Source organism: Amblyomma mixtum, chromosome 1 (assembly GCF_055824585.1).
Source record: "Amblyomma mixtum isolate Tamu chromosome 1, ASM5582458v1, whole genome shotgun sequence".
In the NCBI taxonomy this organism is placed as follows: domain Eukaryota; kingdom Metazoa; phylum Arthropoda; class Arachnida; order Ixodida; family Ixodidae; genus Amblyomma; species Amblyomma mixtum.
This window is the reverse complement of record NC_143012.1, coordinates 20848213-20870153: the sequence shown is the minus strand read 5'-3', so window position 1 is coordinate 20870153 and position 21941 is coordinate 20848213. Positions and strand designations below refer to the sequence as shown.

The 21941-nt window shown below is 43.7% G+C and overlaps 2 protein-coding genes across 2 annotated transcripts; both read left to right on the top strand.

The window, feature by feature from the left end:
• The first annotated feature begins 352 nt into the window (after positions 1-352).
• On the top strand, positions 353-14883 carry LOC149365664 (glucose-6-phosphate exchanger SLC37A4-like). Its single transcript, XM_089545117.1, has 9 exons — positions 353-727; positions 4243-4478; positions 6902-7037; positions 7939-8064; positions 8141-8317; positions 9915-10012; positions 10696-10806; positions 12893-13031; positions 14069-14883. The coding sequence occupies exons 1-9, from the start codon at positions 592-594 to the stop codon at positions 14233-14235; spliced, it is 1326 nt and encodes a 441-aa protein (XP_089401243.1). The 5' UTR covers positions 353-591; the 3' UTR covers positions 14236-14883.
• Positions 14884-17905: 3022 nt separating this feature from the next.
• On the top strand, positions 17906-21921 carry LOC149365663 (uncharacterized). Its single transcript, XM_089541281.1, has 4 exons — positions 17906-18059; positions 19343-19439; positions 20301-20549; positions 21201-21921. The coding sequence occupies exons 1-4, from the start codon at positions 18027-18029 to the stop codon at positions 21425-21427; spliced, it is 606 nt and encodes a 201-aa protein (XP_089397407.1). The 5' UTR covers positions 17906-18026; the 3' UTR covers positions 21428-21921.
• Positions 21922-21941: the final 20 nt, after the last annotated feature.

Sequence of the window (21941 nt, the reverse complement as noted above, 5' to 3'; positions counted from 1 at the left end):
AGGATGTACTTGTGTTGTCTGGGTTGTCTTCTAGCCGCAGTTAATTTCCTTTTCATCCTTCTTTCAGTCGCAACAACAACAACCACAACAACAACAACAAGTTAGCTAAGAACATCGGCTAGCGACAGCAGCTTGCAGCAGCTCGTCGGGAAACCGCCAAAGTCCGTCAGATTTTCCACGTTACGATGTTTGCCTTTCAGCCTACCGTCAAAACACGAGATAACTCGGCTTAAGTTTCCGTTTGGCGCGCAGCCGTCGAGATTATGGCCACATGTCATGGCCCCGCGCGCTCACCGTCAGACCATACGCCCGGGCCGGTAGCAAACAACGCGCCAGGCTGCTGACGCCATCGTCGTCCGCTAGGGGGTTGAGCGCGCCGTCAGGTGCCGGCGTCAACAAGCGCGCCGCCAGCGCGGGGTTGCCGGCTCATCAAGCCGCCGATCGCACATGTGATCGGCATGCGCCGGCTCTCTGACGTGCCGATGCCGTAGCTTACGAAACACCTCAAGACCTGCAGAAGAAGTCCGGAGGACGTCAAGGACGTGCCAACACCAACAGCGTTACGCCATAAACGCCGCCCGCCGCGCAAACATGGACCTCAAGAGCTACCAGTTCTCCATCTTCGCGACCATGTTCTTCGGATACGCTTTCTACGCGTACAACCGAAAGTGCGTCTCTTTTGCGCTTCCCGAGTTGATGGAAGAGGGTTTGACCAAGGAACAGGCGGGTAAGCCATGCGCGCGAGTTTCCACCGCTGTTGTGCCCATTGGTCCTCTCGCTGCTCACGTGCTCAGTGCGCGACAGTTTGAGATCCGCGACGTTCTGGACGGAGCAACGACTCCCGTCACGAAACGATGTTCGCTTTTTTTTTCTGTTCTTATTTTCGGTCTCTGTTTCCCCCTCAAGCATGCAGGTGGCCTTTTGTCATATACCGTGTTTACAACGCAGTGGCAAAAGGTCTTACTGAATAATTCATACGCTGAATCAGAAGCGCCGGAGAACATCTGCGGTATTCAGTGAGACAATGCACCCGTGATCCTGCCCGAGCTGAAATGTGAGTCCCAGTGCGATGATATAACAGCCAGAGGTATTCAGAGGAAGCACTTGCGCCGGATATAGGTCGGCTTCGTACAATTGCGTGCAATGCGCCACCGCTTATTATCAATTACGAAGATCACTGCGCGGGCGCAGCTGGTAGGGAAAGCCAACTGCTTGTGAAATAATTGAAATGAGCTGAACTCAGTTGCCACGCCAAGGGTGAGAAATTTGGGCTGAAGACTTGGATGTTTTGATAAAACCAAGTACAGTCTGGGAAATGGGCAACTCATCAACCTCTTATGCCACTGTGCACGTGAAAGGTATCGGGGACAAATCCGACTCTCATATCAGGCAGTGTACCATCCCAGCACAAGTCAGAGAGAAAGTGCCATCTTCTGCGTCTCTTCTCCTGGCCCAGTTCCACATCTTTCTGCCAGAGATAAAGTGGCGGCATTTTGACCGTGCCCTCGAGAGGGAGTCCTTAGGGCAGAGGTTTGATAAGTGTTGCCCACTTTCTCCTTTCTTTCTTTGCTGCGTCTGTTCTCTTTGCTTCTTTCTTCTCCGACCTGATGTTGAGAGGTCTGTGCTTGATGAGGTCTAGCCGTTATCACCTGACGGCAACTTGGGAGATAACAAGGCGCTGTCAGCCAGCATCGTCCCACGAGTGGTGTGCTCCGTTTCTTCGTGTCTGGACTCCTTTACACCTTTATGGCTGGCGCTCAGGCCACTGTCTCCTCAGCTCATTCCGGTGGCATGCCCTCATGCCTTGTCAGTCAACTGCTGATTAGGCAGCTGTAGTTTAATTAACCTTACCTCCATATCAGAGTACAATGTTTTTTAGGGAATCCCCAGAGTGGAGTAGATTTGTAGTAATTACTCACTAGCATCTACCAGAGTGTAGCTGTATGGCTACGAGGGACGGCTTCACATTTGTACCCTGGGCCAGGATGAATTTTTCTTCAACTACGAAGTTCCTTGGGAACCTGTATAGCTTTCCTTTCTAGCAGTATGGCTGCACTTGTGCGGATGCTAATGAGTAATTACTCCCAAGTTTGAATGAACTTTAAAACCACCTGCATAAGGTCACATGTCTGTGCTTTGAAATATACCACCATCTTTAATATCTAGGGTCCTTTTTTTTTGGGCAGAACCAATTTCACTAAATGTTTGCTTCATGAACAAAATTTCTGACGGCGGGAAAATGTGACTGCAGTTAAAGTTGGGTGGGTGGATGAGATTAAGAAGTTTGCGGGGATACGGTGGCTTCAGCTGGCAAAGAACAGGGTTAGTTAGAGAGACATGGGGGAGGCCTTTGCCCTGCAGTGGGTGTAGTCAGGCTGATGATGATGATGATGATGAAACCTGATTTGTACCCAAAAAGGCACATTCGATAAATTGTAGCTTGCAAGTGCATAAGGCTCAATGTGCTACACGGAAACTAGGAGCTGCTTTGAAGCTGGCTTATGTGGCATCTGAAGTTAATTGTATGCTTGTGATATTCACAGCATAGGCTGCCTCAGGATGAGTTCAGAAAGTGCCTGCTAGAAGCAAGCCGCCAGAACGCAAATAATAGCGTCTTGCAGACATCATTTGGCCAAACGCCAGTCATGCTTACGAAACCCTGCTTAAGTGACATCTTGTATTTCATACAGCAGCTGTTATGTTGGAAGAATGTTTTTGCAATGTTCATGGAATGACGAGAAAGTGTAGCAAGGACGCAGAAATGTGCACTGAGGTGGTAACGTCTGTGACAAAAAAGTGTTTTAATAAATGAGAAGAAATGGCTGATTTCGTAAACAGTTTCATGATGCTACCAGTGATGAGTGAACTGAGCCATCATTGTCTTGTGACAAGATGGGTGCAAATAATTTTTCTGTAGTTGGCAAAAATGACCAATAAAAGTCCTAATTAAGGAAGTTTTCTGAAAAGTTGATTTGTAACTGAGTTTGAATTCAAAGAATAGTGCTTAATTTTTACATCCCAAACTCATCCTTGTTGTAAGGGGCCTTGTATATGTTGTGAATGGCTTTAGGGCGTGCCTGTTTTGAGTGGCTCCATTAGTAAACTGAATGGCTTGGGAGTCGTAATATACTCTCAAATAGCGGAGCCCTAGTGTGTGTTCATTTCCTCATTGAATGAAATGCAGTTGCTATGGCTAGATAATTGAGCCTGTGATCTGCCCAGCAGTGAAAAATTTTTATCAACCTTGCCGCACCTCTTATGCAATGCTTTCTTGCAGTGCACTGATTTCTTAAAAGCCGGAAAAAGTGCAGCACACTTAGAGAAACTACATATTTTTTTTTTGCTGGATTTAAAAGTAGTCTTTTACATGGTACACATGAATACTTTGTGTACTTTTGAGTTTTATATAAATACATACTGGGCCCCTCTGTCATATAAGTTACCTTAAAAGGCACTGGGTGCCTGTTGTACTTTGTCTTGGAGGATTTCTGTTCTTCATCAGGATAGCTATATTAAAATTGGACAGTTGGAATGTCTTCGTAATGTCTGTGTCTCATTTGTCGCTTACACTAATTGCTCAGTGTGTTTATTCCCTGAATAGGCTGCGTCTGTAATGTGAGTAAATGTGTATAATAAAACTGGAACAAAATATCTAATTTTATTTAACAGTTGTTTATCTCATACTGCAGGCTTTATGCAGCTCCAAGCTAGGTTGGTGAAAAGGCAAAAATGCTGGAATAAAAAAAAGAGATTACGTTGTGAGACGGGAGGCAATAAATCGGGCAAACAGTTGAGATTTACCACTGTGTGAGGAACATATGAAAAGGTTTAGTTTGATTTATGGGGTTTAACTTCCCAAAGCAACTCAGGCTATAAGAGACGACGTAGTGGAGGGCTCAGGAAATTTCGACCACCTGGGGTTCTTTAACATGCACTGACATTGCACGGTATATGGACCTCTAGAATTTCGCCTCTCTCAAAATTCACCCGCTGCGGCCGGGACCGGACCTGCGTTTTCGGGCTAGCAGCCAAGCGCCATAGTCCAGTCGTGCGAAACATGGTTTTAATGCTCTAGGATGATTGTGACAGATTTGCCTCCATGTCAAAGGCAATAGGGAGCACATTCGTATTGAAGTAACCCAAGAAATTGAACAACAGTTTTTGATGTCAAGTCAAAATAATGGAACAGTCTACGCAGTGTATGCAGAATCAGTCATGTTGTTTGCATATAAAAAACTGCAGGCATGATCATCAGCAGCCAGAACCTGGCGTACGCCATCAGCAAGTTCCTGGGTGGTGTGCTGTCCGACCGGCTGAGCGCACGGCTCCTCTTCATGTTTGGGCTGGTCCTCAGTGGTGTGGCCACCGTGCTGTTTGGCGCTTCGGCCAATTCGGTGCTGCTGTTCTCTGGGCTGTGGTTTCTCAACGGACTGGCCCAGGGCTGTGGGTGGCCCTCCTGTGCCAAGATCCTCAGAAAGGTGTGTTCTTCATCACTAGTGAACCTGGTCAGGGTTTACTTATTTGAGGAGCCTTGAAACAATTTTCGGAAAAAATTCAGGGGGGCGGCCACTTTGCTGACCTAAAGTGCGGTGAGGTGAAAGCCTTAAGCACAGTGTTGCTGCTTGTGTCACTGATGTGTGGTTAAGATGTTAAGCTTTGCCTCTGAGTGGAACGCGACAGCGTCTTGAAACACTGCCAGGGAGTCCACAGAATGCCATCGCCCGTTCTTGCTCGTAGGTGAATTGGTTTTTGAGGAACGGAAATGTATCTGTCTCGCATATCTCAGTGGACACCTGAACCTTCCTGTAATGGGGCGGGAAGGGAGGAAGATGGGAGTGAAGGAAGACACCATATTCACTAGACCGGCCTTTGTTCATTCCGAACCATCGAGCTGACATGGCGGAGTGGTTAGCATGCTCGTCTCCCACTATTGCTCGGTTTTATTTATTTATGTGGTCTGACTAGAAAGGTTAATTAGGCTCAATTAGTCATTAATTATCACGCAATTACCATAGAATGCCTTAAATCGCATTCCGATATCATTGGAGTGCCATCGATTAAGCAATGATTGGCATATGCCCATATAAGGCACGTAACCGAATCGCAGACACATCTGCTGACAGGGCTGCTAACGGCAGTATGAGGCATTAAAGCCTTTTGCCTTAAAAGAGGCAGTAGGCATTCATAGCTGAAGCACACAGTTTCCTGACTCCTCCAGATGAGAATCGAAATTGACCCTTTGCCCTCTTCGCACCTTAACAACTGCTGTCGTGATTCCTTGCTTTCTCAAAGTGAGGTGCTGTCTAGCCGAAAGGGCAACACTGACATAGTCGTGTTGACACTTGTTTTCATTTTTTTTTCACTTTTTTTGTTTATCTCGCAAGATGGCTACTTCCGGTTGTGGCACGTGCGATTGTCTAGCCTCTTGAGGCTGCTGATACTAATTCACTGTTGTTGCTCTGAAACACGTATTCGTGTTCTTGCGGAGCCTGAAGTTATCTGACTGCCGTTTCTAAACCCATGCAAGTAGATGCATTACATGAAGAGCACTGGAGTTTAGAAACTCGAAGGAAAAAGCAAGCCAACTTATGAGCCCGATACAGCATCCCCTGCTGCACGTAGCGGTGCATGTTCTATATATGCTACTTGTAATAAGGGTGTAATAGGCTACAAAGGAAAGCTGTACAGCTTTCTCAGAAACTTCACAGTTAAAGAAAAATTCGTCCAGGTCCGGGGTTCGAACCCGGGACCACCGCTTCACCGGAGCAGTTGCTCTACCAACTGAGCTAACCGGGACGGCAAGCTTATGGTAGGGCGAGAGCAAATTGATCAATAATTCGGATTGGGAACAGAGTTGGTCAGATGTTTAGGGGAATCCCCCTAGGGGGAGTAGATTTGTAATGAGGGAGTAATTACTCATGTGAATGAGTAATTACTCCCTTATTACAAATCTACTCCCCCTTGGGGGATTCCCCTAAACATTTGACCTCTATGCTACTTGTGTGCATGTTTATAAAACATTTATACCAGGTGTCCCAGCTAAATGTAACCAAGCTTTTAAAAAACACGGGGTGTCCTAGCCGTCTGAAACCAAATTAGGGTTGTTTAGAGTCGCGTGACCTAGTCTGCAGTATTTTTTTCGTTCTTCAAGGTTGACTAATTAGTTAAGCTTAATTAGCTAACTTTTTAATTATTGACTTGAGGAACAAAGTGTCAATGGAAAAGTTGTAGATCGCTTTGAGAAACAGCTTACTGAGACCTTTGCAGCAAAGTAATATTTACTAAAGTAGCTTTTTTACCGACCTTTAACCATAACCCGCACAATAAGAAAAAGCTTCCACATGACAACTGTGCCACTTCAGCGTCCCAAGATGCGCCTTAAAGAATAAAATCCGTTTTTTCTGCAGTCCTCTCCTCGATGAGACCTTCGGTGAACATTGGGGCAGAGAAGTGAGCGAGCAGCTGGCCACGTGACAACTTTCTTTTAAGGCCAATAAATGAAGCTACGTGAATCGTAACTTGACGGAAACAGCACTACTAGCGGTTTTTCGAGGTGATCTAAAACTTTTTCATTGACACTTTCTTCCGGAAGTCACTAATTAAAAAGTTAGCTAATTAAATTTTACTAATTAATGAACTTTGAAGAGCGACAAAATACTCAAGACTAGGCCACACGACTATGAACAACCCTCAGTTGGTTTCACTGGACTAGGACACTTCACCTTTTTTAAAAGTTTGGTTACATTTAGCTGGGACACCCGGCATATATGCACCTTATGTGCATGTTTTGTCGCTGTTTTTTTTTCACCTATTCCATTTTCTCATTCAGTTCCTGGGCTGCTGTGTTGGCCCCTACACAAGTTCCTTTCCTCACAATGATCTCGTTTGTCTAAATGCGCAGTGGTTCTCGCCATCTCAGTTTGGCACCTGGTGGAGTGTCCTCTCTGCATCTGCAAACATCTCAGGCGGGGTGGCTCCTTTCCTGTCTGCATTCCTGATTCTGAATTATGGTTGGCGCTTCAGCCTGACAATAGCAGGTAGGCAAACGGTTGGAAACCCATAAATGTTCTCTCTGGTTATGGCTGTAAGCTACAGCACCGGTTATATGGCAGTGCAATTTTCGACACAAACTAAAAGAAATAAAAAGCCCCCAATTTGGAGAGTTTTCTGTGTGTATATATAGTGTTTTAAAAAATGTGTTTATATTTTGAACAACTGATACTAACAAGGTTATCATATATTTCCGCACACATTGATTACTGTCACGAGTTCCAATTCAGTCATTGCACAAAATGCTGCATGTCTTTTTCACACCCTGAACTCGGGCTGTTTGGAGCCATGTTCTTTGAATCATCAGTGAAATTCTGGAGAGTGTTGCACTTTGTAGGGCTGTTATCTGTGTTTAGTACGAGTGCCTCATACCTACAAGTACTGTTACGGGTTTTACAACTATTACTATCACCTTTGTTTACTGTTTTATTGTACATTCTAGCTGTTTTGTACACCATTCCTTTAACAATACACTATGGCCCTGAGGATGTATGGATCCGTTACTAGCCTTTGGCTATGGATCTGCTCAGCTTTGTGTATTGAAGATACAGTCTTCGGCCAAAAGTCTTAAGGCCAAAGGTTTTTTGCTTCAGCCCTATAATAGAGCCATTGCGGCACTATTAAAGACCGAACGACCTTGATATGCTAGCAGAAGGTTTCTTCTTGAGGCTGAGAAGCTTCCTGCTTGACTTGTGTTTTGAATCATCCGCTGCACGGAGCATTCTAGGAAGAACGTTCACTTCGATGCGGCTGAACGCTGTGGCCTTAAGACTTTTTACCAAGACTGTGCCTGGAATGACAATAAATAAATAAATTAATATGAATAACTTGCTGCTTCGACACGTCCTGGATAGCAATGCGGACTGACATTTCTTGTGTCCACTTTAGGAACCGTGTCAATTGCAATGGGAGCCGTAGCCCTGTTTACGCTTATCAACTCGCCAACTGACGTCGGCCTAGAAGCGCAAGATGTGGTTGGCAAGAAGGACGGGACGAAGACGGACGGAAGCAAAGGTGAGGCTTGCAGCACGGAGGTGGTGATGGTCAGCCCTGGGGAATTCGCATTGTAGTCGCTTACCTGAGCATGCAGGGCCCCAGAAGTCGGCGGCCGACGACCGCAGCGGGGCGACCGTCTGGGACCTGGTGGCGAGTCCGTTCTTGTGGCTAGTGTCCTTCAGCTACCTGGTCATCTTCTGCGCCAAGACGAGCGCCGTCGACTGGGGACAGTTGTACGTCATGGAGGACCTCAACCATTCCCAGTATGTCGGTATGTCGGCACTGCATTGCATCTTAACACTGCGTGCAGCTTGAAATGAGATTCACAGTCTATTTTGTCAAGAGTAGAATAGGTCACGAATAGGAAATTCATGCTCTCTTTAGCATCTGGACTTTGTGCAGTAGTCTTGTGACGCTTTGCAGAATAAAACCAATTTTCAATTTTCGAACTTTCTCTGGTCTTAAACAGTGGCTATTATGCTGCAATATTTTGCAAGACGTCGTAACTACTGCACAAAGTTCAGATGCCAAACAGAGACTGAATTTCCTATTCATGGCCTATTCTACTCTTGACAGCGTAGATTGTGAATGATATTTTGAGCTAAGACACAAGACATTTTGTTCATTACAGAGGATTGTGGCATAATAGGTCTTTGTTTAAGACTCAGTATAATTTATGCATAAAGGTGGTACCATTATTTAGCACTACCTGATGTAGCCATCTTCTGCCTCAACTCTCATTTTTAATTACAAACTATGGGTGCTTTGCAAATTTGGAGAAACTGGCTTGTCCAAATTTGACTGGTTAGTTGGACAGCTTGAAGCTCTGTTTAACTAATCAATACTGCTTGTGCATTGCTGCAAAGGTTTTCAGTCCTCATAATGACAGATAATCTCAGTGCTTATCTGATATTTTGTCAGATGAAGTACTATTGTGCTCAGTGTGACTTGCAGCTCTTCTGAAGTGAATCATCTGAGGTTTCCAGTTTACTGTAAATGAAACTGCGTTCACTTAGAGCAGCCAACTTGTGCATATAATCAGTGTACTTTATTTTTTCCATCGACGGCTGTCTGCGTCAATTCCAAGCTGCGTTCGCATTGCTTCAGGAACCGAGTTCTTACCACACCTTGTGCTTTGCAGCTCATATTGAGTAAAATAGCACTTCAGGAGGTTATGTTAAGACTGAGAATAAGCCATGTGGTGGATGTAGACAGATGCCAAAGAATGTTCTGATGTGAAGTTGAGGCTAAGATTTCATCGAAGTTGCACACAGCTGGAAGCAAGCTTCAATACAAGTTTTGGATCCTAGTTCAAAGGGGGAACATATCAATAAGAGCCATGCACATTTCACTAAGAAAATGGTGCGTTGAAACAAATTGGCTTTTTCATTGAGGATAGTCATGAACTCTGTAGGTTTTGTCTTGTGACTTTTTTATAGTGTGGTATATAACTAAGGACTACACTGACAACAGTGACTACATGACTACAGTGATAACTAAGGACTACAGTGAAGCGTTTTGCCTCTTAAGCAAAACGCTTTGGCTAATGGGGTCAACCTGTTGACATGATATTGCAGTCAGCCACAGTGCACCTGCTAGCATGCGCATTCTAGTAGCCGCATCAAATGCAAGGCAGTTGGCTACCTATATAGAACTAAATATCAGGGCTAAATTGTCACGAGTATTAGTTGTCAAGACTAAATAGGCCAACACTAGTGCTTAGTGGAGACCTCATTTTAGGGGCATCTGCCGCTTTGTTTTTGAGTTGTATCCTACTAATATCTAGCGAAAGGTTTCCTCAGGAGAGTGCTGATTTTTGTTTATTATCCTGGGATCCACCTCGCTTTTTTTTTGCTGTGTTCTTGTAGGCAGTGCCTTGACAAGCAGCATTGAGTCTGGCGGGTTCTTCGGAGGCATTTTGGCCGGCTACCTCACGGACTGGTTCCTGCACTGGCATGTCAAAAAGGTGAGCCGTAAGATGCCATGATCTCAGCTGCAAAACAGTTATATTGTCACAAGTAGTCCGACATTTTGTTCGCAGTGAATATCTTTTTGTCTTGTCGTGAAAGGATGTGCTGCTTTACTTTTTATTTCTTGTATACTGTTTTGCCAGTATGTGCCACGGGTTCTTTTTTTTCTATGTGGTTCATTTTGTTGCACTTTGCATATGCAGTGGGTGCTGTCGTGGAGCACACCATTTATATTCTCATAATGAGCACTTGTAATATGTGCATCCCCTACATTAGTCATTAAAGTTTTAGAGCAGTTTCATTTACCACAGTGTAAATTTTACCCAGCTTAATAAACACACCTTCCAGATCTGCCGCAATTTTTTTTTTGACAAATAGTATGCCTGCTTTGCAAGTACGTAAATACAGTGTGTACAGTAATAATTACAATAATAATAGTGAATATTATCATTAATATATTCTATATTTAAGGTAATAAAACGTAATAATATGGTATATAGTATAATATATATAATGTAATATAATATTAATGTAAGGTAATAATATAGTCTTCAAGGTAATAAAATGAAATGAAACGAAATAATAATGCTTATATTAATAATAATGCTTTACCGTAAATAATGAAAGTTTGCCATCTGTTCCGATGACACATAGTCAAGGAAGTGTGGTTCTCTTTCAGGGTAGCAAAAGCAATGCGAACCCTAGGATACCCGTAGCAGTGCTCTTCACGGTTGGGGCAGCCGGCTGTTTCCACCTACTGTGCTTCAACGTTGGCAAGGGGTCGTCGGAGGTGAGACCATACTTCCGCTCTGTAGCAGACTGAGCACAAACATGGACACTGGCAGCGACAGAATGAAAGCATTGGAAGCCGTTTGGCAAATATATGCTTAGTGATTTAGTAAAGGAGCACCTCACACTTGTGGGCAATGTCGGCTATGGATAAGAGAGAAATTTTCATTGCTTTTGGTTGTTTTGAGTTGTAGTGCCTAAAGGGTGCTGTGGATAATGCATACATAAATATAAAAGCAGAAATCGGAGCTTTGAATGGTGTCATGCAATGGGCACAGCGCACAGCATCTTCTTGGCCTTTTCACAGTGTAGTGTTTGTGAGGTAGACAAAGCATACAAGTTGACTTTTTTTTCGCATCATAAATTGGTCTACCATTTAAGACAGTGCATTTCTTTTTTTCTTCTGGTAGTTTCATTATTTAAAGTCAAGCAGTAAGGATCAGTACACCTGTGCTCTGTGTTCCATCCACGCGCATGTAAAGATGAAGATGAAATGATGGTCCGGTGCATCTGTTCCAGACTGGTTGCTTTCAGTGCCTCTAAGAGTCACGGAACATTGTTTTTGGGGTGCTCTGGGTAGTGTGTACAGTAAAACGGCACCTTCATTTAAACAAAACGTGCCGTATGGTTCAGTTTCAGAAGCTAAAAAGAAATGTCACTTTGTAACACCCCCACGTAAAACTATGCCTTCATTTAATGACAAGCTAGTTCAGTTTGAAAAGTGCGAAAGAAAGGTGACTTGATAACTTTCCTTCTCTGTTGCAAATGCAGGTGTTTGGAAGGAATGCTAGCTGTGCAGTGTTGTGAAGTCTTGGTCTCGTTCAAGGGCACCGTTCAAAGATAGGGTAGGCAGGGTACAGCATGATATTTGTGTTCATATACCCCATCAAAGTGTTATGTCAGGCATGGAGCAAGTTGATACAGAAGGGGAAGGTAATCATTTGCATGACTTCGATATTATTGTCATCATTATCAGTCTTTTCAAGTCCACGGTAATACAAAGGCACCTCCCACTGTTCTGTTATGGCACACCTGTGACCTGTGCCATTGGTGGCCATTCCATCCTAGCAGATATGCTTACCCCATTGCTCCATTTGATTTCTTATTGCTGTAAAATAAAAAATCCTGACTGTCCTTCCCTTTAGGTACATTCTGGCACTCTAGTAAGACTAACAGTCACCCAACTTTCTTATTTCAAGTCCTTTCCATGCCTGTCGAAGTCGCCCTGTATCGATAGAGTGCCCCATTCTATCTACAAAGGAGCTGCTTTCGCTGAAAACAGAGTTTTATGACAGAAAAGGCCAAAAAATGGAATACCGGTATCACTGCCATTTACCATTTTCATGAGCTTATATATGTTGTCAAGTTTGTTTTTTTGTATGACGATCTCTGAAAACAGGGTGCACTTATTTTCATTTCCAAATGGTAATCAGTGGAGCCATTTTTGCTATTGATCTCACTACTTTGAATCGAGTAGTGGGGGAAACATTAAGTCCCATTTTTAGATCTAATTGTTTCAGCAGTGAATTTGTCATTTTCTGCCGAAAAAAACGTAGACACGGCTACATAGACACGGCTACAAAGAACCAAATGAGCGATTTTTACAAAGAGCAAAAATTGGACTGAGTTAACACTGAGAGATTTTTAATTTTGGTTAGAATGTCACTCAAGCATGTTAGTTGCCTAATCCACACCACTCTCGTTTTGTCCTTAATTACTGAACTTAACATTGAGATAATCCTTGTGCACTTGCAAAACTTACCTTTGCAGAGCACAATCTTTCTATGTTGCTTTTTCTGTGGAAACGATACCGTAGCAGACCACAGGGGACACCTTGTTGCATCTGCACTATGTTGAAAATTCATATTGAATGCTTCACATTATTGATTAAGGTCATAGGGTATGCATCATGAATGTTCAGGTTGCTATCACAGACAAATAGTCTCACTCAAGAAGCTTTGCAATATCACAGCACTGTGCAGCATGGCCAAGATGTTCTCGTGTATACCTGTAAGACGTATACCATGAGGAAGAAAAGAAAAACCTGAACAGAGGTGGACCGGTCCTGTGGTGACTTGCCATTTCAGCTGTGGATTTCCGGCATTGGTCTGGTCCTGGGTGCCTGCCTCTATGGACCCATTGCCATCTTTGGTGTTGCCGCTTCCGAGTCGGCACCTGCTCATCTGTCGGGGACATCGCACGCTATCGTTGCCCTTGCTGCAAGTAGTGAGTGGCACTTACTGCTGCTACCTCGGTATATCAGCTAGGCTTTTGCCAATTTGTTGCACTTTTGCAGGTTATATTGCTCAGTATGCTGCCGTAGTGTGTTAATTAAATTACTGTTTGTTTTTTGCTTGTATACCCAAAAGGCTTAGTGAGGGTAGTACTTGAGAAAGAACGGTAGAATTGAACCTGTGCAAGGTATTTCGCAACCAACTACAATACAGGGTGAGACACATTCAAAGAGTGAGCATAACAAACTTACATTGTACAACTGATAGTGGAACGTGAAATGTCGTAGCAAAAGTGGATTTGAAAGTTAATACTAGTGCTTGTGGTGTGTGCTTCTCTGTCCTTCCTGTGTTTTCTGCACTAAACTTTTAATAATGTTACTGCATAGGACAAGTATATGTACTTGAAAATAGGCTTGTGCAAATATCCGATCGAATCCAAATTTTTTTCGGTATTAAAAATCTCGAAGTATTTGTATCAAGCAAATAACATTTCCGGTATGCATGCTGGTTAGCATGGTTTTGGTTCTATGTATAATTTCTGCGGGGTAGTATCGCACCGCGTGCGCAGCGCAAAGACTATTCGACAAGACTATTCAAAATATTCGCTTTGACATTATTTCGAACGAAATCAATATTCGTTTTGAATTCTCTTCGAACCAAAAAAATGCTATTCACACAAGCCTAGTAAATATACATAATAGTAATAGTATACTAGGTGCATGAAAACATGCCAGTAGTTACCTATGAATTTTGTGAAAATAAGTCAAAAGTGTTACTAAAAGTTGGACAAGTCCAAGTAAGTTGTAAGCACTGCTTGTAGCAAGAAGACCCCACTATCATGGCAATCATTGAAGGTGACACGTTTGTTCATGCTGTTAGCATTATTGATGTGTTAAGTGGTTTTTTTTCATTACTGCATGAGGCATTCATAAAGTACAATACATTTTCTGTGGATGTTATCACTGGTTAGCATATTTTAGTATGTGTAAGCGCCTTACAATTTATTCTCGTTTTCGTGTTTCCTCACAGTTGGTGCCGTCATCTCTGGCCTGCCCTTTAGTATCATTGCCAACTACTACAACTGGCGTGCCGTCTTCGTCCTCCTCGAAGTGGTGTGTGGGATTACGGCGGTGGTGTTATTTCTCGGGATGAACTTTGACGCGAAAATGGGAGCATCACGACCAAAGAAAGACTAACGACGGCTCCCTGAACTGTTCATTCCTTCCTGCTGTGTACTGAAGAATTCCTATGTTGCTGCTTCATTCTTCTTGCATTGAGCAGCATCTACATCGACTTGTCGCTTCTTATATAGAAAACTGGAGCGGGGCATTTATTGTTTCGACGTTTTTTTCTTATGCCTTGTAAAAAGGATTGCCAGACTGTGTTAGATTTACTTCTAAGTTTTTGACAATTTAGAGAAAACGGAATTTTAACTTTATGCTTGGTATTACTGTGTGATAAATTTAGCATTAGGCATTGCCCACGCATTGTGATATACTACTTAGTGTTCGTTTTCTTGCTGCTACACTCTAGCTCCTGAGTTATTCCAATTTCATGATGCAAAAGATGTGTCAAGGACATTATGGAGGCATTCTGATATAGTCATTTTGTGTCATACTTAGCTTTTCCTTGCGCTAGACAGTATTAAAGCGTACCATGTGTGCATGATCCATTTAGAAGCCTTTTGAAGACTCTTTATTTCAAAGCAACCTGGGATAAGCAACTGCAATCTGTTTGGGATGTCGAGCTTTGGAGAGTCTAAGTTATCCTCTGGAACAGGGAACAAAGTGTTTTGTATGTTTTACTAAAAAAATAAAAGCACAGGCATATCATCTAACAACTCACCATGACTCCTGTTTCATTATTTGAAACTTGGCTTCGTAGTTCTTACTCTTGATTATCTCTGTGACACAGTGGGGCGTAACAACTGCAAGAGCACGCTAATAAATTTGAAATGGTCAACTTGCTTTTAGATGCATTTGCTAATAGTGTCATAAAATGTGATTGTTAATGGTTGACACCTACTAAAAGAAAAGTGGCACCAATGGGAAACATGCTGTTATCAATGACTGTTAACGTGCATTCTACAGCTTTAATGAGTGCAGTTAGTTTTTTTAGTGTTATCACTTTCAAGTTGAGAAAAAGAGAATCAACATTTATTACACATCTTGTCGTTCACTGCTGTAGAGCAATTGTTGCATTATGAATTTTTGCAGGAAAAAACTAGGAAACAAAGCGGCAGTGACAAGTGGACATAATATTTTGCCTACTGGAATTGATTAAGATTTCTTGGGGACTGTGGTCAATACAATTTGCAGATAACTCCAGTCAAGTTTCTGTCTTGTTGCAACCTGTCATAAGAGCCTGCAACAAATACAGGGCCAATAGCAAGTGCACAAAAAAAGTTCTTTTTCTGTCGACTGTATTTGTCCTGTGGTCTGCAAAATTTTAGCAGCGTACTAAAGTCAAAGAAGTGCATTGTCTTTGAATGGGGGAAGAGGGGTCTGATTTCATCCGGAATGCATTTTATGCAGGTTCTTTATCCATTAACTGGAACTTTCTTTTAAACAAAATTTGTAACAGAATGGTCTTTCTGTATCCGTGTACTACCATCTGTCAGCTGAATAAAAAAACTTCATTGGACAAGTGGTACTTACTGTAAACCAGACATGGAGGTGCCACAAAATGCATAAGCTGGACTAGTCATGAGTCGAGATGAATGCCAGCTTGGGGTTAAGAGGGGGTGGTAAAGTTGATTTGAAATCACACTGACACAACGCCTGAAAAATGGCCCTCAAGGAATGTCGCTAGGCACATGTCACAACTTGAGGTTTTAAAACTGAACATTTTAATATCCATGGTTGTTCAAAGCAATCCTGCATGTCTGTTTACCTCTATATGCTGTTTTTCTGGTGCAGTCAGCAATATAAAAAAAAGTGCTCATGGCAGCATTGAATGCTGTTCTGAGTGTTACAATTCTTATGATTCATTTAATTAACATCTGTGGTTTCAATCCATGAACATCCTTCAGCTGTCCTTGCAGAGCAGCAGATGTGTTGATTTTGCAACTGAAACAAGCATCACAGGTTGCATTCATTTATTTACTTGACCATAATTGTGGAACTTTTTTTATTTCTGCAGAGTACAGAAATGCTTTTTGATTTTAGCTGTAAATGCACTATGCTGCATTTTCCCACTGTCACCTGCAGCCTCACTGGCCTCCTCACCACAACAGTAATCACTGTGTTCATTCTTTCTACAAGAACTCTGCTCCAGCATTCCTCTTACCATAGTTACAACCAGCTATAATCCTTCTTTCATTGCTGAGGATGTCTCAAGGAATGAAAAGCTGTTCAGGCCATTGTTGTCATCATCATCATCAGCCGGACTACACCCACTGCAGGGCAAAGGCCTCTCCCATGTCTCTCCAATTAACCCTGTTCTTCACCAGCCGCGGCCACCATATTCCCGTAAGTTTCTTAATCTCATCCGCCCACCTAATTTTCTGCCGCCCCCTGCTACGCTTGCCTTCTCTTGGAACCCACTCTGTTACCCTTAAAGGGACACTGAGGAGAAATTGAAGCTGGCTTGTATCGACAGAATACCAGCTCCTGATTACAAAAACGCCACTCATACTGACAACAAAGCTCTTGTAATGTAGAAAAGAGCAAGAACCAAAATACAGGTATCGCCGCCACAGGCCAAACTCGCAAGTACAAGCGTGATGAGATCATAGAACAAAACAGTGTTGCTAGAACGAATGGTTCTAGCAACACCAGGAACCGAGAAACCATGCATCACTGAGGCGCAGCCAATGCATGCGCAAATCTCCTTGACGTCGCCAGATGGCGCCACGTGCCCGGCTGCTACGCGCGCTCCTGAAGCATCGGGACAAATCAGCGCCTGTTTTCCGACGGTAGGCGGGCTCCCGGTATTCCGCTAGCGGTAACAAGGTACACGGTATGCTAAAGGTGTCTATTTGCGAGAACTTCGTTGACGACTTAGAGAACGAGATCCATCGTAACGCTGGCAAAACGCCAGTGCAAACGTAATCGAAGCGCCTGTATTGCGGCCGGCGGTAGCTTTCTTTTCGGCTGCTGCTAGGCCGCACTGCTGGCAGCCAGAAATCACGGAGTCTGCGTTACGTCATGTGTACGTCATGTTTCACGTCTCTTTGTCCTCTGTCGTCATAGACGAATCCCAAGTTTGAATCAGAGCGGCGGGAAAAACTTTTTCAACTTCGAATCCAAATTTCTTAGAAATAAATGCATCTTTCGCTGCCGGCCAAGTGGCAACAAAGCCATGACATGCCGAACTATCGGATTTTACTATAAAAAAAATATTAATAGTGCTTTCCTCAGTGTCCCTTTAAGGACCAGCGGTTATCTTGCCTTTGCATTACATGTTGTTGTTGTTGTCATTGTTGTTGTGACTGAGAGAAGGATGAAAAGGAAATTGCACGGGCCTGCTACTGGCTCAAGCCAAGCCACCACCGCTGCCACGTGCAGATAGAGGAGAGTTAAAAGATCAGAGGAAAGAGAAAAAGGAAAGAAAAGACGCGCGTCGCAGCAACAACTGCGTCCGCCGGAGTGGACGCTGCTGAAAAAAGATACATGCCTTGTCCAAGGCCATTGGTATTATAAACCTTCCTGAACTTTATCCTTTTCTGACTTCTTCATCTTCATCTATCACAGGCTTCTTTCTTCTCGTTGCAGTAAATATTGTGCCACTAAACTTTCTGCGCTGTGTATTGTCATAGCTATAGCTTCATAATTATGCCATCACTGCCACAAGTAGCTGAAAAAATTATTACTGTAAGTAAAAGGCGTTTCTCGCAATGTTGACACCCGCTGTGGAAAAAAGACGAAGCCACGCGACCTCGCCTCCCGAGCCATGGTGTCTGCTTCACGGCACTGCGCGTCCCAAGCCACAATGATGTAGGGCCTGACAACTGCGCTGTCGCGCTCCTGCTTCACCGGCAGTGAACATGGAAGTTGAGGACCCAAGTGTGGCCCCTGCAGTGAGCATGCCTCTTTCTGATTTGCACATGATTGTACTCATCTTAATGTCTTATGTAGTGCATGCCAGCTGTTTTTTAGTGCACTGGATTGAAGACACTGTACAAGTCTTGAACCTCCACATGTTCGTCGTGTGGCTGTTTACGCTACTGTTTATTCTTGCCAGCTGGCAGTTGACATGTACTGTGCGATGTCAGTACACGTTAAAGAACCCCAGGTGGTCGAAATTTCCGGAGCCCTCCACTACGGCGTCTCTCATAGCCTTAGTCGCTTTGAGACGTTAAACCCCATAAACCAAACCAAACCAAACCACAATGTGCAACATAGCCAGTCTTAATGGCCATTGAATGCTGTTTTCATTCAGCTTTCTAGGGTTTTTTATGCGTGGTATCATAGAAAGCTGTACAAAGTCTGCACTAACAAAGTGCAAACAGGGTCAGTTTAAATCAGCATTCTGTGCCCTTTGATAGTGCACATGTGAAGACAGTATAACATAGTACTCATTATTTTGTCAACACCTCATCTCGAGGTACCCTCTGAATCATTATTTTGTCAACACCTCATCTCGAGGTACAGGCGCGGCCATAAGTAAACGGAGCACACTATTGCGTTCGAAGTGCAATCACACTTTCTCCATTGGTAATGAAGAAGCGTTGTTTGTCTACAAGAAAACCCACCAACCTCTGCCACCAGCACGCGGGTACCACTGCTGGAAATTTCAATTAGGTGACTCGTGAAAAATATTCGAAAACAGCTGCGTGCTTCGTTTACTTTTGTCCGCGCCTGTACCCTCTGATTGATGTTTAACACTGTAGACTAAATCCATCTACAGGTTTCTAGTGGCACACTTGAGCACACAAGGAAAAGAAAAAGTTTGTAGATGATATCTCTGAACGTCCCAAGGTGTGAATCGGGACTGTGGAGGGTTTCATTATCCAGAAATCATGATCCAGAAATCTGGCTAATCTCGGAGCATATGAAGGAAAGAGCAGTGGGGGTCCTCAGTGGTTCTAGTGAAGATGACCTGTAAACCTATTCTGACGCTGTGTATGCAGGAATGCCTGTGAGTGATTTTTGGAATCGTTAACTAGAAATTTACTGAGTGGCTGTTTCTACCAATACTGAGGAGAGTGCGGCGTGAACTGAGCTATCATTGTTTTGTCTCTTTCTCTATATTTTATTTTTTTTACCTTTTGAGCATCAGAATGTTCTGGTGCCTGTGCCTACACAAGGCTGTTATATTATGTTGGATTCCAACTTGAGTCTTGCATCGTTTGCTCAATAGGATGACTGTCGCCTGGTGCTAGGTTCATCGCAGAATGCCGCTGGGACCGCTTCGGCATTGGCAGTCACTGCTGATGATCCGGGCGTACACGTTAAAAGTGAGTTGTGGTTTGCTGGCCCTGTGTTTCTGGTCACTTTTCTCCGTTCGATGTTTGGTGTGATGAAGTCTTGATCGTGGATAAGGACACAATGTCGCATCTCAATGTTTCTTTTTTTTGCTTAATTCAGTTTGTTCACTGCAGTTAAATGTGCGGTCGTTATGAGATTACAGGTGCTAGTATAACGGCTCCGGTGCAAACATTTTTTGAGATACGAAAGCAGTTTTCTTTTTTTAAGTAGTAACTGTACTAGCTGCATCTTAGGCTGTACCTCACCTCTAAAAAGCCTTGACAGAAAGAACATTGAGGCCTACTGCATTATGATAGTAATAATCATAATCATCATCAGCCTGACTACGCTTTCTGCAGGGCAAAGGCCTCTGCTATGTCTCTCCAATCAACACGGTCCTTTGCTAGTTGTGGCCACCCTAACCCCCCAGGGCAGGGGAATTATAGTGCAAGAGCTGTAAAGCTGTAAAACACTGCACGTTACATTCTGCAGACTTTTGTGTCAGTGCGGGATATGTGAGTTTTAGCTGTGACGGCAAAGCAGCGATATTCCCCCTATGTCTCAGGACAATGCTACTTTCAGACAAAACAAGTTAAAAAGCATCATGGGAAGTAGCGGGGCCAGTTGGTTCATTTTTCAACTTAAAACAGTGCGCAGGGACAGGACACAGTCAAGAAACACACTGCTGTGTCTGTGTGTTTCTTGACTGTGTCCTGTCCCTGCGCACTGTTTTAAGTTGAAAAGTTAAAAAGCCTAGGAGTTATTCTTGAACAATGATGCAAGTCCTCATTTCATGATGGTTTTTGTTTAATTTTTACAATGATGCAAACTGCACAAGCATTGCCTTACAGGGTTCTGCCGGTGTACACGTCAAAGGCTGCCCTTCGATGATGCCGAAATGGGTGAGCCCGACTTCATCGAGGAGATGCATGTCAAAGAGCGCAACTACAAGCTGATGGCTGTTGTCCTCACCGTGGCCTGCATCATAAACTTGGCTGTCACGGGAATTGGCGTTGCCTACCTGCGTCTCCACTTTGCACAGGAAGACATCCTGTCGGCAGACAATGCAATGCCCGACTCTCCGCAGGGCAGGGAGCAAGGTATAATGGGATTTGGTCTGGTTCCACGGCTTGTTATGGTGTTATTCAGACAATACCACGTGTATCCTGATGACATAAGCATCTTCAGGACACGTCTTCCTCCCAGAATGAACATGCGGCTTGCATGCATGCTGCATGGGAACGTGTGCTACAAAGTTTTTTGGGTGTTCTGAGGATGCAGGTCATCTCCATCCTTCCTCGACATGATTTTGATACTATGTTTTATGCCAAGTGCCCAAATTCTGTTTGTGAAGCCAATTGCTCTCCTTGTTAGTCTGATACTAGTTGTTTGTTGCATAATGATTATTGGGTTGCTTTCTGGGACAATTAAGTAGCTTTCCCTTGTTATGAGCTCAACTAATTGAACATTTGCATGGGTTATTTAAAATGTAATTGTTAACCATAGTGAAGACAAGACATGGGGTTGCACTGCTATATAGGGTCGATGAGCAAGCTGAATGGTATAACGTGAAACGACAAACATGACAAAGACTAGATACTAGCTCGAAGTCAGTGCCTCATTTGTCTAACCGTCTTTGTCCTGCCTGTTTGCATTGTCTCCAGTTGACCTGAAGTTGCATGTGTTAAAACATGTTAAAAGTGTTAGAATGTGAATGTGAAAGGTTCCTCTCATTCTTTCTTTTTCTGCAGCTGTCAGTTTGTACAGCCACATCAAAGCCATGATCATGAAGAGAAGAGCTAAGCCGCTGGCGAGTGCAAAGAAAACCTCATCAACGCCAGGTTACATGCCGACGCGCAAGCGGAGAACGCGATGGACGTCTCGCTTTCACTTCCCGGATCTGCAGTGGCTAAGAGGCACAACAACAAGCATGGCACCCAAGCTGTTCAGGCCGCCTTCTGGCTATGCGTTGACTTGAGTTACATCGCCAGTGGCAACTTGGGAAGAAAGTAGCGAGAGATTAGCACTCCACCATACATGGTGCATGCGTGGACCAGAGGGAGTCAGTGCAGTGCAGAGCCGGGGCGAAGTGTGTCTTCTTATGTTAAACGATTTCTACATTGGTGCAGACTGTGACCATGAGTCACAGGAAATACAAATTCTCAAACTTGTATTTTGTGTTTCCTTCGTGCCCAAGTGTTTATTTCAGCTTGCTTTGCTAAGGGCAGGGTTTGCCGAAAACAGCGGAACGTTGTTACTAACAATGCAGGTGTTGATGTTAGATGCGTTGCTAGCCGAAGCGGTTTTCGGAACGATTTTTTATTGCGAAGTTAGTCTGCGAGAATACAACAGTTGTGAAAAAGAAAATGTGTCGAGATAAATGCTCAGGTTACGGTAGTTTGAGGCAAGAAACTACAAACAAAGCATTCCGTACGATAATCGCTCGCGACTCGCCCTTCAGGAGCTCGAATTTGCCGCCAGGCTGAGAGCGG